The 18,717-nt window shown below is 43.6% G+C and overlaps 1 protein-coding gene across 1 annotated transcript in view; it reads left to right on the forward strand.

Moving 5' to 3' along the window:
- The window catches only part of LOC127909081 (low density lipoprotein receptor adapter protein 1-like), a 47,314-nt gene extending 32,184 nt beyond the window's left edge, over positions 1 to 15,130 (forward strand). The window contains exons 7-9 of the mRNA XM_052468984.1: positions 9,930 to 9,958; positions 10,599 to 11,066; positions 11,153 to 15,130. Of these exons, the coding sequence (XP_052324944.1) occupies positions 9,930 to 9,958; positions 10,599 to 10,603 (34 nt within the window). The 3' untranslated portion in view covers positions 10,604 to 11,066; positions 11,153 to 15,130. The remainder of the gene's footprint in view (positions 1 to 9,929; positions 9,959 to 10,598; positions 11,067 to 11,152) is intronic.
- The last annotated feature ends 3,587 nt before the right edge of the window (positions 15,131 to 18,717 follow it).

Here is an 18,717-nt window from a genome sequence, read left to right on the forward strand (position 1 = left end):
AATAATATTTAAACAGGACAATAACGTCTTCAATATAAAAGAAAAACAAGAAAGGTCGCGTGCAGGAAACATCCCAGGGTTTCAACTCAATGTGGTCATTCTCCCTCATTTTTCAGAATAAAAGCCTGAAACAATGTCTAAAGACTGTTCACAACTAGTGGAAGCCATAGGGACGGAATAAGAAGTGTTGACAAGCTGAATGAACCGATGCGTATCCCACAAGACATGCCACCAGTGGTCTCTTCACAGTCCCCAAGTCCAGAACAGTCTATGGGAGGCGAACAGTACTACATAGAGCCATGACTACATGGAACTCTATTCCACAGTACTACATAGAGCCATGACTACATGGAACTCTATTCCACAGTACTACATAGAGCCATGGCTACATGGAACTCTATTCCACAGTACTACATAGAGCCATGACTACATGGAACTCTATTCCACAGTACTACATAGAGCCATGACTACATGGAACTCTATTCCACAGTACTACATAGAGCCATGACTACATGGAACTCTATTCCACAGTACTACATAGAGCCATGACTACATGGAACTCTATTCCACATCAGGTAACTGATGCAGCAGTAGAATCAGATTTTAAAAACAGATAAAAATACACCTTATGGAACAACAGGGACTGTGAAGAGACACACAGGTAGCCTAGTGGTTAGTGGTTAGAGCAGGTAGTCTAGTCTGTGGATGAATAGTGCAGGGCGCCTAGTCTGTGGATGAATAGTGCAGGGCACCTAGTCTGTGGATGAATAGTGCAGGGTGCCTAGTCTGTGGATGAATAGTGCAGGGTGCCTAGTCTGTGGATGAATAGTGCAGGGTGCCTAGTCTGTGGATGAATAGTGCAGGGTGCCTAGTCTGTGGATGAATAGTGCAGGGTGCCTAGTCTGTGGATGAATAGTGCAGGGCGCCTAGAGTGTGGATGAATAGTGCAGGGCGCCTAGAGTGTGGATGAATAGTGCATGGTGCCTAGTCTGTGGATGAATAGTGCAGGGTGCCTAGTCTGTGGATGAATAGTGCAGGGCGCCTAGTCTGTGGATGAATAGTGCAGGACGCCTAGTCTGTGGATGAATAGTGCATGGTGCCTAGTCTGTGGATGAATAGTGCATGGTGCCTAGTCTGTGAATGAATAGTGCAGGGTGCCTAGTCTGTGGATGAATAGTGCATGGTGCCTAGTCTGTGGATGAATAGTGCAGGGTGCCTAGTCTGTGGATGAATAGTGCAGGGTGCCTAGTCTGTGGATGAATAGTGCATGGTGCCTAGTCTGTGGATGAATAGTGCATGGTGCCTAGTCTGTGGATGAATAGTGCAGGGTGCCTAGAGTGTGGATGAATAGTGCATGGTGCCTAGTCTGTGGATGAATAGTGCAGGACGCCTAGTCTGTGGATGAATAGTGCAGGACGCCTAGTCTGTGGATGAATAGTGCAGGGCGCCTAGTCTGTGGATGAATAGTGCAGAGTGCCTAGTCTGTGGATGAATAGTGCAGGGCGCCTAGAGTGTGGATGAATAGTGCATGGTGCCTAGTCTGTGGATGAATAGTGCATGGTGCCTAGTCTGTGGATGAATAGTGCAGGGCGCCTAGTCTGTGGATGAATAGTGCAGGACGCCTAGTCTGTGGATGAATAGTGCAGGGCGCCTAGTCTGTGGATGAATAGTGCAGGGTGCCTAGTCTGTGGATGAATAGTGCAGGGTGCCTAGTCTGTGGATGAGAGGACCAGGTGGACGGTTGGTGGGGGCCACGGCGTGGGGGAAGAAACTGTTCAGGTGGTGGGAGGTTTTGGTCGTGATTGACCTGAACCATTTGCCAGAGGGGAGTCTTTGGAAGTGATGATTTTTCCTGCACGCTTCCTTGCCCTGGGTTCTTGCTGGACCTTGATGGAGGGCAGGTGGCAGCCAATGATCCTCTCAGCAGACCAGACAATCCGTTGCATTGATGGAGGAGGTGATGATGGTCATTTAGAACTGAATCAGCATTCAAAGGAGGACTGAAGGCAAAACAACACCATTTATCCACCAAACATTACACTGAAGGCAAAACAACACCATTTATCCACCAAACATTACACTGAAGGCAAAACAACACCATTTATCCACCAAACATTACACTGAAGGCAAAACAACACCATTTATCCACCAAACATTACACTGAAGGCAAAACAACACCATTTATCCACCAAACATTACACTGAAGGCAAAACAACACCATTTATTCACCAAACATTACACTGAAGGCAAAACAACACCATTTATCCACCAAACATTACACTGAAGGCAAAACAACACCATTTATCCACCAAACATTACACTGAGGACAAAACAACACCATTTATCCACCAAACATTACACTGAAGGCAAAACAACACCATTTATCCACCAAACATTACACTGAGGACAAAACAACACCATTTATTCACCACACATTACACTGAAGGCAAAACAACACCATTTATTCACCAAACATTACACTGAAGGCAAAACAACACCATTAATTCACCAAACATTACACTGAAGGCAAAACAACACCATTTATCCACCAAACATTACACTGAGGACAAAACAACACCATTTATTCACCACACATTACACTGAAGGCAAAACAACACCATTTATTCACCAAACATTACACTGAAGGCAAAACAACACCATTAATTCACCAAACATTACACTGAAGGCAAAACAACACAATTTATTCACCAAACATTACACTGAAGGCAAAACGACACCATTTATTCACCAAACATTACACTGAAGGCAAAACGACACCATTTATTCACCAAACATTACACTGAAGGCAAAACAACACCATTTATTCACCAAACATTACACTGAAGGCAAAACAACACCATTTATTCACCACACATTACACTGAAGGCAAAACAACACCATTTATTCACCAAACATTACACTGAAGGCAAAACGACACCATTTATTCACCAAACATTACACTGAGGACAAAACAACACCATTTATTCACCAAACATTACACTGAAGGCAAAACAACACCATTTATCCACCAAACATTACACTGAAGGCAAAACAACACCATTTATCCACCAAACATTACACTGAAGGCAAAACAACACCATTTATTTACCAAACATTACACTGAAGGCAAAACAACACCATTAATTCACCAAACATTACACTGAAGGCAAAACAACACAATTTATTCACCAAACATTACACTGAAGGCAAAACGACACCATTTATTCACCAAACATTACACTGAAGGCAAAACGACACCATTTATTCACCAAACATTACACTGAAGGCAAAACAACACCATTTATTCACCAAACATTACACTGAAGGCAAAACAACACCATTTATCCACCAAACATTACACTGAGGCAAGCCGGAGCCATCTGTGGAAAGAGGAGTCTCATCAGATGGTATCATCATGCCAGAACCATCTGTAGAAAGAGGAGTCTCATCAGATGTTATCATCAAGCCAGAACCATCTGTAGAAAGAGGAGTCTCATCAGATGGTATCATCAAGCCAGAACCATCTGTAGAAAGAGGAGTCTCATCAGATGGTATCATCAAGCCAGAACCATCTGTAGAAAGAGGAGTCTCATCAGATGGTATCATCAAGCCAGAACCATCTGTAGAAAGAGGAGTCTCATCAGATGGTATCATCAAGCCAGAACCATCTGTAGAAAGAGGAGTCTCATCAGATGTTATTATCAAGCCAGAACCATCTGTAGAAACAGGAGTCTCATCAGATGTTATTCAAGCCAGAACCATCTGTAGAAACAGGAGTCTCATCAGATGTTATCATCAAGCCAGAACCATCTGTAGAAAGAGGAGTCTCATCAGATGGTATCATCAAGCCAGAACCATCTGTAGAAAGAGGAGTCTCATCAGATGTTATCATCAAGCCAGAACCATCTGTAGAAAGAGGAGTCTCATCAGATGGTATCATCAAGCCAGTACCATCTGTAGAAAGAGGAGACTCATCAGATGTTATCATCAAGCCAGAACCATCTGTAGAAAGAGGCGTCTCATCAGATGGTATCATCAAGCCAGTACCATCTGTAGAAACAGGAGTCTCATCAGATGTTATCATCAAGCCAGAACCATCTGTGGAAAGAGGAGTCTCATCAGATGTTATCATCAAGCCAGAACCATCTGTAGAAACAGGAGTCTCATCAGATGGTATCATCAAGCCAGAACCATCTGTAGAAAGAGGACAAGTAGAACAAAGAAATAAGTACAAACAGATAACAAATGTATCATTCAACATCCGATTCCACCTAAAACAATGATATGAACTCTGTCCCAATTCATCTCTGCTCAACTCCTTACTTCCTCTCTACTCGCATCCTTCTCAAATCCTATTAGAGGTCTGAGGTGAGGAACCTTGGGTCGTCTTCACCGATGGGTTTGTAGGAGGCACAATGGTCAGTCTTCGCATCCATAGATCTGTCTATTAATTTCTCCAGCCCCGTCCCTCAGCTTTTTACGAAACAGGAGTGAGGAAAAAAACACAGAGCTCTATACACACGGACAACTTTTAACATTTTTCTGTTGAAAAATCGGGAGACTCAGCATCGCTCCCTTACCGCGATATTGCCCTGTACCAATCTACGCCACTTGTCGGTCAGCATGGCTCAGTATTGAACAGCATGGTAAGGGATGAAGTGGACCTATAGGAGGATAGTTCTCCACGAGGTGGGTTGGGCATGAACTGGAGAGCAAACTGGAAAATTGGTGTGGGCTGGAGAAAAGACATCAGTATGGGAAGTGGCATATTTGAGAGAGTGCAGTAATTTCAAGAGTCTTGACATGTAGTAAGTATTTCTTCAGGCGAACAAAAATCTCCGCTCTCAAATTAATTTACTGCTTGCATTTTTACTGGTTTAGGACTTCAGATGGATTTAGGGCTCCAATCGAGTTTGGGCTCCAGATTGAGTTTGGGCTCTAGGTTGAGTTTGGGCTCTATGTTGAGTTTGGGCTCTAGGTTGAGTTTGGGCTCCAGATTGAGTTTGGACTCTAGGTTGAGTTTGGGCTCCAGATTGAGTTTGTGCTCCAGATTGAGTTTGGGCTCCAGATTGAGTTTGGGCTCCAGATTGAGTTTGTGCTCCAGATTGAGTTTGGGCTCGAGGTTGAGTTAGATTGCAGGAAATGGCAATTATAAGTGTTAAAAAATGCACAAAATCTCTGAGTCCAAAGGGGGGTACAGCTCAGCCCCAATCCGAGCCTCCCCCTCGACTGACTCATCAGCACCTTGTTAACATTTCCTGGGGAGAACCCTGGTCGTTACTGCCTGACAGTCTTTATCAAGTGCCTTTTGCATTACATATGCATTGTCCCAAATGGCCTCCTATTCCCTATATAGTGCACTTCTTTTGCCCAGGTTGGCCCATAGGGAATAGGGTTCCATTTGAGATGCAGACAGGTTGGAAATATGAATCATCTTTCCTTAGACTGATGGAATATAACTGATAGCATTCACTCATATCAGAAGGACTGAGTCTGAATCCCAAATAGTGTTTGATTAGAAGTACTTGTCATCTCTCTCATATTCACACACTTTCTCACGCACATACTCATGCATGCACACACACACGACCGCATGCACACACACACACACACACACACACACACACACACACACACACACACACACACACACACACACACACACACACACACACACACACACACACACACACACACACACACACACACACACACACACACACACACACACACACACACACACACACACACACACACACACACACACACACACACACACACACACACACACACACACACACACACACACACACACACACACACACACACACACACACACACACACACACACACACACACACACACACACACACACACGGTTCACAAATCTAAGTAGCTGAAGGCTGTGTGATTTTCCTCTCTTTCTCGATTGAACCGCTATAGATGCTATTAAAGACTACAATCAATCACAATGCCTCGTGGGTAAACAGAGGCATGGCCGTGTTCTTTCTTTTCTTCTTTCCTTCTTTCTGTTTGTGGGTTTTCCTTTTATTTTGGGCCCAGATTGATCCAGAACCCTTTACAGACTGCTAGAAGATTACAGTACAGATGGGAGTTGGTTTAGAAGTTGATTGGTATGTCATGAATTGGTCACGAAAGCAGATTAAAAGATACATTTACTGTAGGGTATGGTCCGTGTCAATGTCACTCTAACATGCTGACCACACTGCTTGGGTTACGTGCGAGAGCACTGCAAAATAAATGTACATATACATGTTATTCATCATCCAAACTTTCCCCGCGGTGTCAAGGAGCGTCTGCGTAGCCTTGCAGCAAGTCCCGCCTCTCCCGTCTCCTCATTGGTGTTTAGGAGCATATACCCACGTGCCATCTCCTCATTGGTGTTTAGGAGCATATACCACGTGCCGTCTCCTCATTGGTGTTTAGGAGCATATACCCGTGCCAAGGTGTGGAGCCGTCTCCTCATTGGTGTTTAGGAGCATATACCCACGTGCCGTCTCCTCATTGGTGTTTAGGAGTATATACCCACTTGGGTGATTGAAAGATTAACTGAGGTGCACACTCCAGTCCAGTTGGTGGTGCTAATGCACCTTAGAGTTGGTTGCCAACCGCCATATAAAGTCCACAGACGAAGAAGCTTGAAGGAGGAGAGATGACTAGAAACTATCTCGGTTTACCCTTTTATCTGTGGATTAGTTGTCAGAGTAGAGGACCTTGTGCATTTCAGGTAAAATAACAACCCGATGTTTATATCCCTATTTAGCAAGCTAGCTAAATAGAACAAATTAGCTAGCAACAGCAAGCTAGCTAAATAGAACAAATTAGCTAGCAACAGCAAGCTAGCTAAATAGAACAAATTAGCTAGCAACAGCAAGCTAGCCACTGACCTTAGTTCTTTTGTTATGTCTTTGTTTTAGTATGGTCAGGGTGTGAGTTGGGTGGGTTGTCTATGTTCCTTTTTCTATGTGGTGTTTTTGTGTTTGGCCTGGTATGGTTCTCAATCAGAGGCAGGTGTCGTTAGTTGTAGGTAGCCTTTTCTCACCTGTGTTTCGTGGGTGATTATGTTTCCGTTTCAGTGTTTGCACCGTTCGGGACAGTTTTCGGTTTTCATTTTGATTCTCTTGTTTTTTTTCTATTTTCGTATTCATTAAAATACATGATGGACACATACCACGCTGCACAGTGACCCTCCTACTGCTCCTCCTCGTCAGACACACGAATATAGTTAGTCCCCTGTCTTCTGTTCACTGTCCGTTCATTTAACATGATGGTTAAATATCTGTCTGTTAATCTACAAATCCTAAAAATGAATCATAAAAAAACGAAGATACTCTCAAAAATCACAAAATGTAACTTACATGTATAACCAGGATGAACACACACACACACACACACACACACACACACACACACACACACACACACACACACACACACACACACACACACACACACACACACACACACACACACACACACACACACACACACACACACACACACACACACACACACACACACACACACACACACACACACACACACACGGTTCACAAATCTAAGTAGCTGAAGGCTGTGTGATTTTCCTCTCTTTCTCGATTGAACCGCTATAGATGCTATTAAAGACTACAATCAATCACAATGCCTCGTGGGTAACAGAGGCAGGGCCGTGTTCTTTCTTTTCTTCTTTCCTTCTTTCTGTTTGTGGGTTTTCCTTTTATTTTGGGCCCAGATTGATCCAGAACCCTTTACAGACTGCTAGAAGATTACAGTACAGATGGGAGTTGGTTTAGAAGTTGATTGGTATGTCATGAATTGGTCACGAAAGCAGATTAAAAGATACATTTACTGTAGGGTATGGTCCGTGTCAATGTCACTCTAACATGCTGACCACACTGCTTGGGTTACGTGCGAGAGCACTGCAAAATAAATGTACATATACATGTTATTCATCATCCAAACTTTCCCCGCGGTGTCAAGGAGCGTCTGCGTAGCCTTGCAGCAAGTCCCGCCTCTCCCGTCTCCTCATTGGTGTTTAGGAGCATATACCCACGTGCCATCTCCTCATTGGTGTTTAGGAGCACATACCCACGTGCCGTCTCCTCATTGGTGTTTAGGAGCATATACCCACGTGCAGTCTCCTCATTGGTGTTTAGGAGCATATACCCACGTGCCGTCTCCTCATTGGTGTTTAGGAGTATATACCCACTTGGGTGATTGAAAGATTAACTGAGGTGCACACTCCAGTCCAGTTGGTGGTGCTAATGCACCTTAGAGTTGGTTGCCAACCGCCATATAAAGTCCACAGACGAAGAAGCTTGAAGGAGGAGAGATGACTAGAAACTATCTCGGTTTACCCTTTTATCTGTGGATTAGTTGTCAGAGTAGAGGACCTTGTGCATTTCAGGTAAAATAACAACCCGATGTTTATATCCCTATTTAGCAAGCTAGCTAAATAGAACAAATTAGCTAGCAACAGCAAGCTAGCTAAATAGAACAAATTAGCTAGCAACAGCAAGCTAGCTAAATAGAACAAATTAGCTAGCAACAGCAAGCTAGCCACTGACCTTAGTTCTTTTGTTATGTCTTTGTTTTAGTATGGTCAGGGTGTGAGTTGGGTGGGTTGTCTATGTTCCTTTTTCTATGTGGTGTTTTTGTGTTTGGCCTGGTATGGTTCTCAATCAGAGGCAGGTGTCGTTAGTTGTAGGTAGCCTTTTCTCACCTGTGTTTCGTGGGTGATTATGTTTCCGTTTCAGTGTTTGCACCGTTCGGGACAGTTTTCGGTTTTCATTTTGATTCTCTTGTTTTTTTTCTATTTTCGTATTCATTAAAATACATGATGGACACATACCACACTGCACAGTGACCCTCCTACTGCTCCTCCTCGTCAGACACACGAATATAGTTAGTCCCCTGTCTTATGTTCACTGTCCGTTCATTTAACATGATGGTTAAATATCTGTCTGTCAATCTACAACTCCTAAAAGATGAATCATAAAAAAACGAAGATACTCTCAAAAATCACAAAATGTAACTTACATGTATAACCAGGATGAACACACACACACACACACACACACACACACACACACACACACACACACACACACACACACACACACACACACACACACACACACACACACACACACACACACACACACACACGGAACAGGGGGTACCTCAGGATACACACCCAATAACTTGTGAATGAGTAGTTAGTGGCTGACTGTTTGTTTTGATATTTCAACTTAACAGCGATGGAGGACACCTCGTTCTAGTCAGCATCTAATTCTTGTTACACACTATGCGTCATAAGATGGATTTTTGATTTTTTTTTTCTCTCAAGTTAAATCTGCAGTTCGACAGAGATGAAAACGTTGGCCAGGCTCCTTAATGTATTATGGAAGTTTGAATAATTCAACCTGATCTAAAACGGGATGTTCTCATGGCTTTTAGAATTCAGCTGAAGTTTCGCAGTCGGACCCAGACTTGGAGAGAATGTGGACGTTGGTTTAGTGCATTTAACTTTTAAACTTTAAGTCTTTATTTGTGTTCATTACATTTACTAATGAGTGTAACAAAAACACTCAAAAGCACCTGCCATTCAGTCTGATCAACTCTCTCCTAGTGAAGGAACTGTTTCAATGGAGGACACTACGCCGTTTCTCAAAGTCCAGCATTGCTGTGTGTGTGTGTGTGTGTGTGTGTGTGTGTGTGTGTGTGTGTGTGTGTGTGTGTGTGTGTGTGTGTGTGTGTGTGTGTGTGTGTGTGTGTGTGTGTGTGTGTGTGTGTGTGTGTGTGTGTGCATGTGTGTGTGCATGTGTGTGTACGTGTGTGCGTGCAACGGTTTCTTATTGGTTAGAGAAGTGATGGTGTGTTTTGTGTCTCTTCAACCCACCATGCAGCAGTATGGAGGTAGAAGAGATGGACACTGGTAAGTGAGGTGTGAGGTTACACAATGCATGATATATATTATATTATAAACTGGGTGGTTCGAGCAGTGAATGCTGATTGGCTGACAGCCGTGGTATATCAGACCGTATACCGCGGGGTATGACAAAATATTTATTTTTACTGCTCTAATTACGTTGGTAACCAGTTTATAACAGCAATAAGGCACCTTGGGGGTTTGTGGTTTAAGACCAATATACCACAGTACTAAGAACAGCCCTTAGCCGTGGTATATTGGCAATATACCACCACCCCCTCTGACTTTATTGCCTAATTATCTATAATGTATACTATATGTTAGTATGTTAGTAAGTACAGTAGCATGTTATGTAAACACATGTCTTACAGCCCCATTACAAATGTATCAGTCAGCAGTATTTGGAAAAGTGTTTGAATGTGTCTGTCTGTCTGTCTGTCTGTCTGTCTGTCTGTCTGTCTGTCTGTCTGTCTGTCTGTCTGTCTGTCTGTCTGTCTGTCTGTCTGTCTGTCTGTCTGTCTGTCTGTCTGCACTCAGTACCTTTGTCTCGTCTCCCTCCCCCCACTTTTAATATTGTCTCCTATTCGTTTAAACTTCTCCTCCTGTTTCTTTCACCTCTTTCTCTCCTCCCCCGCTTTCTCCACAGTCTGAGGATACAGCTCTGAGCCCCCTGCAGCAGGAGGACCACCATCACCTCCCCCTAGAGGACCTCATGTCCCCGAGCAGTGACGACTCAGACTAACACAACAACTGCCAGACATACTGCTGTCCCCACAAAACAACCAAGGCTGCCAGACATACTGCTGTCCCCACAAAACAACCAAGGCTGCCAGACATACTGCTGTCCCCACAAAACAACCAAGTCTGCCAGACATACTGCTGTCCCCACAAACCAACCAAGGCTGCCAGACATACTGCTGTCCCCACAAACCACCAGCTCTGGACAGGTCAAACATACTGCTGTCCCCACAAACCACCAGCTCTGGACAGGTCAAACATACTGCTGTCCCCACAAACCAACCAAGGCTGCCAGACATACTGCTGTCCCCACAAACCACCAGCTCCGGACAGGTCAAACATACTGCTGTCCCCACAAACCACCAGCTCTGGACAGGTCAAACATACTGCTGTCCCCACAAACCACCAGCTCCGGACAGGTCAAACATACTGCTGTCCCCACAAACCACCAGCTCCGGACAGGTCAAACATACTGCTGTCCCCACGAACCACCAGCTCTGGACAGGTCAAACATACTGCTGTCCCCACAAACCACCAGCTCTGGACAGGTCAAACATACTGCTGTCCCCACAAACCACCAGCTCTGGACAGGTCAAACATACTGCTGTCCCCACAAACCACCAGCTCTGGACAGGTCAAACATACTGCTGTCCCCACAAACCACCAGCTCTGGACAGGTCAAACATACTGCTGTCCCCACAAGCCACCAGCTCTGGACAGGTCAAACATACTGCTGTCCCCACAAACCACCAGCTCTGGACAGGTCAAACATACTGCTGTCCCCACGAACCACCAGCTCTGGACAGGTCAGACATACTGCTGTCCCCACGAACCACCAGCTCTGGACAGGTCAAACATACTGCTGCCCCCACAAACCACCAGCTCTGGACAGGTCAAACATACTGCTGCCCCAAAACCCACCAGCTCTGGACAGATAAAACAGCCCTCTCTGTCTGTCTGCCTGTAGATCATTCTTATTCTAGTGTACTAAAACTAATCATCACTCAACATGGACAAACAGCAATCATCTCTCTGCCTAAGTCTCTGATCTGTCGGTCTGCGTGTGAAGTGACACCGTGAAGTGACACCGTGAAGTGACACCGTGAAGTGACACCGTGAAGTGACACCCTATTCGATTAGAGTTTCCAAACCCGTAACTAACCTACGGATATTGTTGAACTCTCTTTGTCTAGGGCTCCTAGGCCTAGTTACATGGTCTGTATCCTGAATGAACCGTGCCCAAGGAAACGGGTCAGTCTGGACCTCTTGGTCGGGCCATTCCAAGCGGATTATTAGTTGTTCAGATGGTGACAAAAATAAACATTTAAAAAAAAACGTGGCCACCAAACCAACCAGCAGCCTCACGACTGTCCAGCTGGGACACTGACTGACCATAAATATAAAATATTAAATATATATGCCATTTAGCTGACGCTTTTATCCAAAGCGACTTACAGTCATGTGTGCATACATTCTACGTATGGGTGGTCCCGGGAATCGAACCCACTACCCTGGCGTTACAAGCGCCATGCTCTACCGGCTGAGCTACAGAAGGACAATCATCCGAACTAGCAACACCTGATGTGTTCATCAACCTGATGTGTTCATCAACCTGATGTGTTCATCAACCTGATGTGTTCATCAACCAGGCTCAACACTTGGGCTGCTTCAAAAAAATGCTGCTGGGGGTTGGAGTGTGGAAGTGTATACTGGATAGTGTGTTTTATGTCCCAACACTGACCCCCCCCAATAACGTAACACTATATAGTACACTACTGTTGATCAGGACCCACATAGGTCTCTTGTCGAAAGGTTTCATCCGCTTTGGTGTTTTTCCTATTTTGTTGCATTACAACCTGTAATTTAAATGGATTTTTGTTTGGATTTCATGTCATGGACATACACAAAATAGTCCAAATTGGTGAAGTGAAATTTTAAAAAAGGACTTGTTTCAAAAACAAACAAAAATACAGAAAAGTGTATGATATGTAGCCCCTAAATATGATCTGGTGCAACCAATTACCTTCAGAAGTCACATCATTAGTTAAATATAGTCCACATGTGTGCAATCTAAGGGTCACATGATCTGTCACATGATCCCAGTATATAGACACCTGTTCTGAAAGGCCTCAGAGTCTGTAACACCACTAAGAAAGGGGCAACACCAAGCAAGCGGCATCATGAAGACCAAGGAGTTCTCCAAACAGGTCAGGGACAGAGTTGTGGAGAAGTACAGATCACGGTTGGGTTATAAAAAAAATAACTGAAACTTTGAACATCCCACGGAGCACCATTAAATCCATTATTAAAAAATGGAAAGAATATGGTACCACAACAAACCTGCCAAAAGAGGCCCGCCCATCAAAACTCACGGACCAGGCAAGGAGGGCATCAATCAGAAAGGCAACAAAGACACCAAAGATAACCCTGAAGGAGCTGCAAAGCTCCACAGCGGCGATTGGAGTATCTGTCCATAGGACCACTTTAAGCCTTATACTCCACAGAGCTGGGCTTTACGGAAGAGTGGCAAGTAAAAAGCCATTGCTTAAAAAAATAGATACGCAAACACGTTCGGTGTTCGCCAAATGGCATGTGGGAGACTCCCCAAACATATGGAAGAAGGTACTCTGGTCAGATGAGACTAAAATTAAGCTTTTTGGCTTCAAGGAAAACGCTATGTCTGGCGCAAACCCAACACCTCTCATCACCCCTAGAACACCATCCCCACAGTGAAGTGTGGGTAGGTTTTTCATCGGCAGGGACTGGGAAACTGGTCAGGATTTAAGGAATGATGGATGGCAGTAAATACAGGGAAATTCTTGAGGGAAATCTGTTTCAGTCTTCCAGAGATTGGGACAGAGGTTCACCTTCCAGCAGGACAATGACCCTAAGCATACTGCTAAAGCAACACTCGAGTGGTTTAAGGGGAAACATTTAAATGTATTGGAATGGCCTAGTCAAAGCCTAGACCTTAATCCAATTGAGAATCGGTGGTATGACTTAAAGATTTCTGTACACCAACAGAATCCATCCAACTTGAAGGAGCTGGAGCAGTTTTGCCTTGAAGAATGGGCAAACATCCAAGTAGCTAGATGTGCCAAGCTTATAGAAACATACCCCAAGAGACTTGCAGCTGTAATTGCAGCAAAATGTGGTTCTACAAAGTATTGACTTTGGGGAGGTGAATAGTAATGCACGCTCAAGTTTTCTATTTTTTTGTCTTATTTCTTGTTTGTTTCACAAGAAAACATATTTTGCATCTTCAAAGTGGTAGGCATGTTGTTTAAATCAAATTATACAACCCCCCCCCCCCAAATCCATTTTAATTCCAGGTTGTACGGCAACAAAATAGGAACAATGCCAAGGGGGTGAATACTTTCGCAAGCCACTTTATAGAGATAATAGGGAGCTATTTGGGATGAAGTAGAGGTGCAACTGTTGTCTCAAGAGTCTACCACCAGTAGTCTGCCACCAGTAGTCTGCCACCAGTAGTCTGACACCAGTAGTCTACAGTAGTCTGCCACCAGTAGTCTGCCACCAGTAGTCTGCCACCAGTAGTCTGCCACCAGTAGTCTGCTACCAGTAGTCTGCCACCAGTAGTCTGCCACCAGTAGTCTGCTACCAGTAGTCTACCACCAGTAGTCTACCACCAGTAGTCTGCCACCAGTAGTCTGCCACCAGTAGTCTACTACCAGTAGTCTGCCACCAGTAGTCTGCTACCAGTAGTCTGCTACCTGTAGTCTGCCACCAGTAGTCTGGTGAGAAAGCTGCTGGAACAGACTGTCTTGCAAATGATCTGAAGAATTATAAATCCCTTTTATCAGGCATGTTGATTAAAGCCTTTGTTTGTGAAGAACAAAGAATAACAGGAGACATTTAATCCATTCTTAGCTATTGTACTTCTGCATTTATTTTACACCCCCTCCCCCTCCATTTTACAACATTTTACAACATTTTAACGCCTATCAAATTTTAACAAAATAATCTGACTAACCAGAAGAATAAAACCCTGTATGGTTCTTCAAAAGGATCTACAAAGAACCTTAAAGATTGAGGAATGCTCTTTAAAAAAACATTCTCCATAAAAGTTCCATAAAGAACCTTCAAAAGTGTTCTATATAGCACCCACAAAGGGTGGTAACCATAGCGCAGCCCTTATAGAACCTTTTATTAATGTTTCTTTATAGAACCTTTATAGAACCTTTTGGAATAAGTTATTTATAGCATCTTAAAGGTTCCATTTAGAACCGTTTTCTAGAGCATGGTTCTTTAAAGAACCTTCAAAAAAGGGTTCTATATAGCACAAAATAAGTGATGCTATGGTTACAAGCCAAAGAACCCTTATTTGGCGAGATATAGAACCATTTGTTTAGTGTGTATAAAATAGATTTATTTCCATATGCTGAATTCGTTCAATGTTAATAAATTGTGTAATAATCACTATGTATATTCAGTTATTTTAAATTATTAGGTTCTGGTCGGGAAAATTGAATCAAAGTTTGTTAGTCAAATGTTTTTGTAGTCTAATCATTTAATCTTTCACGTCAATAATTAGACCTGAATGTAAATGTCTAAATACTCATTTATTTTTCGTTGATATACAGGAGGAATGTAGCTGTGTGAAGTGGATGAAATCCTCTCTTTTCACCGCGGTAACAGCGTGGACAATGTGATTGCCTCTTGTGTTCTTCTGATACAAAGCTTATTTTTTCCTAACAGAGTTTGTCCTCACACACACAAAGGATGTCCTTGGAGGGAGTCGTGATGAGATGTGTGTGTGTGTTGGGGGTGTGAGTATTTGAGTGGGGGTGTGTGTGTGTGTGGGAGTGTGTGCGTGTGTTTGGGTGTGTGTGTGTGGAGGTTGGGGTGTGTGTGTGTGTGGGGGCGTGGGGGAGGGTATGTGCATGTGTATGTACATTTTAGCAAATGTATAAAAAATACACAAATAAAATATCACATTTACATAAGTATTCAGACCCTTTACTCAGTACTTTGTTGAAGCACCTTTGGCAGTGATCACGGCCTTGAGTCTTCTTGGGTCTGACACTACAAGCTTGGCACACCAGTATTTGGGGAGTTTCTCCCATTCTTCTCTGCAGATCCTCTCAAGCTCTGTCAGGTTGGATGGGGAGAGTCACTGCACAGCTATTTTCAGGTCTCTCCAGAGATGTTAGATTGGGTTCAAGTCCGTGCTCTGGCTGGGCCACTCAAGGACATTCAGAGACTTGTCCCGAAGCCACTCCTGCATTGTCTCGGCTGTGTGCTTAGGGTCGTTGTCCTGTTGGAAGGTGAACCTTTGCCCCAGTCTGAGGTCCTGAGCCCTCTGGAGCAGGTTTCCATCAATGGTCTCTCTGTACTTTGCTCCGTTCATCTTTCCCTCGATCCTGACTAGTCTCCCAGTCCCTGCCGCTGAAAAACATCCCCACAGCATGATGCTGCCATCACCATGCTTCACCGTAGGGATGCTGCAACCACCATGCTTCACCGTAGGGATGCTGCAACCACCATGCTTCACCGTAGGGATGACGTGACGCTTGGCATTCAGGCCAAAGAGTTCAATCGTGGTTTCAAGGCACCAGAGACTCTTGTTTCTCATGCTCTTAAGAGTCCTTCGACAAACTCCAAGCGGGCTGTCATGTTCCTTTTACTGAGGAATGGCTTCCGTCTGGCCACTCTACCATAAAGGCCTGATTGGTGGAGTGCTGCATAGATGGTTGTCCTTCTGGAAGGTTCTCCCATCTTCACAGAGGAACTCTGGAACTCTTGTCAGAGTGACCACCGGGTTCTTGGTCACTTCCCTGAGCAAAGCCCTTCTCCAATTATTGCTCAGTTTGGCCAGGCAGTGAGCTCTAGGAAGAGTTTAGGTGGTTCCAAACTTCTTCCATTCAAGAATGATAGAGGCCACTGTGTTCCTTGGTACGCTTCCCCAGATCTGTGCCTCGACAAAATCCTGTCTCGGAGCTCTATGGACAATTCCTTCAACCTCATGACTTAGTTTTTGCTCTGACATATACTGCCAACTGTGGGACCTTGTATAGACAGCCTTTGCAAATCCTTTCCAATCAATTGAATTTACCGGTGGACACAGGTGGACTCCAATCAAGTTGTAGAAACATCAATGGAAGGATGATCAATGGAAACAGGATGCACCTGAGCTCAATTTCAAGTCTCATAGCAAAGGGTCTGAATACTTATGTAAATATGGTATTTCTGTCTTATATTTTTAATACATTTTCAAAAAAAATCTAAAAAAGACTGTTTTTGCTTTGTCATTATGAGGTATAGTGTGTAGATTGATGAGGATAATGTTTTATTTAATCCATTTTAGAAGAAGGCTGTAACGTTACAAAATGTGTAAAAAGGGAAGGGGTCTGACTACTTTCCCGAATGCCCTGCCTCTCAAAGATGGAAGGTGAGGGACAAGGTGAGAGCAGGAGGGACCATTCTAGCCAATGAGAGGGCAGATATACGTGAACAAAATAAAAATAAATCACTTTTTTGTGAAAATGGTTAAAAATTATTTTCGGGGTCCTTTCCAGAATGTCGCAAATTCGGCATGTCCGGGGTCACCGTTTTTAAGTCCCAAAAAAAAAAAAATTCCTCACTCTGTGGTCTTATTGTTGTGGACAGACTTTGGGTGGATTCGTCCCTCTCTTCCTCTCTGGTCCCACCCAGTTGGGTACTTCAAAATGGTGGAAGCCTTCAACGGTAATGTCCATTGCCAAAATGTTTTTTTTATCTAGCTTCACTACATGATCAAAAGTATGTGGACCATTGAACATCTCATTTCAAAATAATTTATTATTTATTATTATTATTAATATGGGGGTTTGACCCCCCCTCCTTTGATGCTTTAACAGCCTCCACTCTTGCTGTGGGGACTTGCTTCCATTCAGCCAGAAGAGCATTAGTGAGGTCGGGCACTGATGTTGGGTGATTAAGCTCCTGACTAGCAGTTATTGTGCTGACATTGCATCCAGAGGCAGTTTGGAACTCGGTAGTGAGTGTTGCAACAAAGGACAGATGATTTTTTTTACGTTCTTCAGCACTCGGCGGTCACGTTCTATCAGCTTGTGTGGCCTACCACTTCGCAGCTGAGCCGTTGTTGCTCCTAGATGTTTCTACTTCACAATAACAGCACTTACAGTTGACCGGGGCAGGTCTAGCAGGGCAAAAATTTGATGAACTGACTTGTTGGAAAGATGGCATCTTATGATGGTGTCACGTTGAAATTCACTGAGCTCTTCAGTAAGGCCATTCTACTGCCAATGTTTGTCTATGGAGATTGCATGGCTGTGTGCTCGATTTTATACACCCGTCAGCAGAGGGTGTGGCTGAAGTAGCAGAATCTACTAATTTGAAGGGGTGTCCACATACTTTTGAATATATATATGGTTCCACTATGGTTTAATACTGTATGAAAGTGACACATCTTTTTCCATGAAGTAAGCTTGTCATTTAAAAAAAAAACTTTTGTAGGGTTTTTGAATGGTATTCAATTGGCGAAATTAGCTAAATTATCTTCAGCGCAAATACTTCATAAAATCTGGTAGAAGTAAATCCCATCAACAAACACAAATATAATTGTATATGTACAGTAACAGTCAAAAGACCAACTCATTCAAGGGTTTTTCTTTATTTTTACTGGGATGAGTTAGACCGCAGAGTGAAGGAAAAGCAGCCAACAAGTGCTCAGCATATGTGGGAACTCCTTCAAGACTGTTGGAAAAGCATTCCTCGTGAAACTGGTTGAGAGAATGCCAAGAGTGTGCAAAGCTGTCATCAAGGCAAAGGGTGGCGACGTTGAAGAATCTCAAATATAAAATATATTTTGATTTGTTGAACACTTTTTTTGGTTACTACATGATTCCATATTGTGTTATTTCATAGTTGTGATGTCTTCACTATTATAGAAAATAGTACAAATAAAGAAAAAACCCTTGAATGAGTAGGTGTCCAAACTATTCTCTGGTGTCTTAAATGACAGCGTTGTCATGGATTTGATGATCTAATTGTCAAGCCCATTG

The sequence above is a fragment of the Oncorhynchus keta genome, chromosome 19 (assembly GCF_023373465.1).
Source record: "Oncorhynchus keta strain PuntledgeMale-10-30-2019 chromosome 19, Oket_V2, whole genome shotgun sequence".
NCBI classification, from domain to species: Eukaryota; Metazoa; Chordata; class Actinopteri; order Salmoniformes; family Salmonidae; genus Oncorhynchus; species Oncorhynchus keta.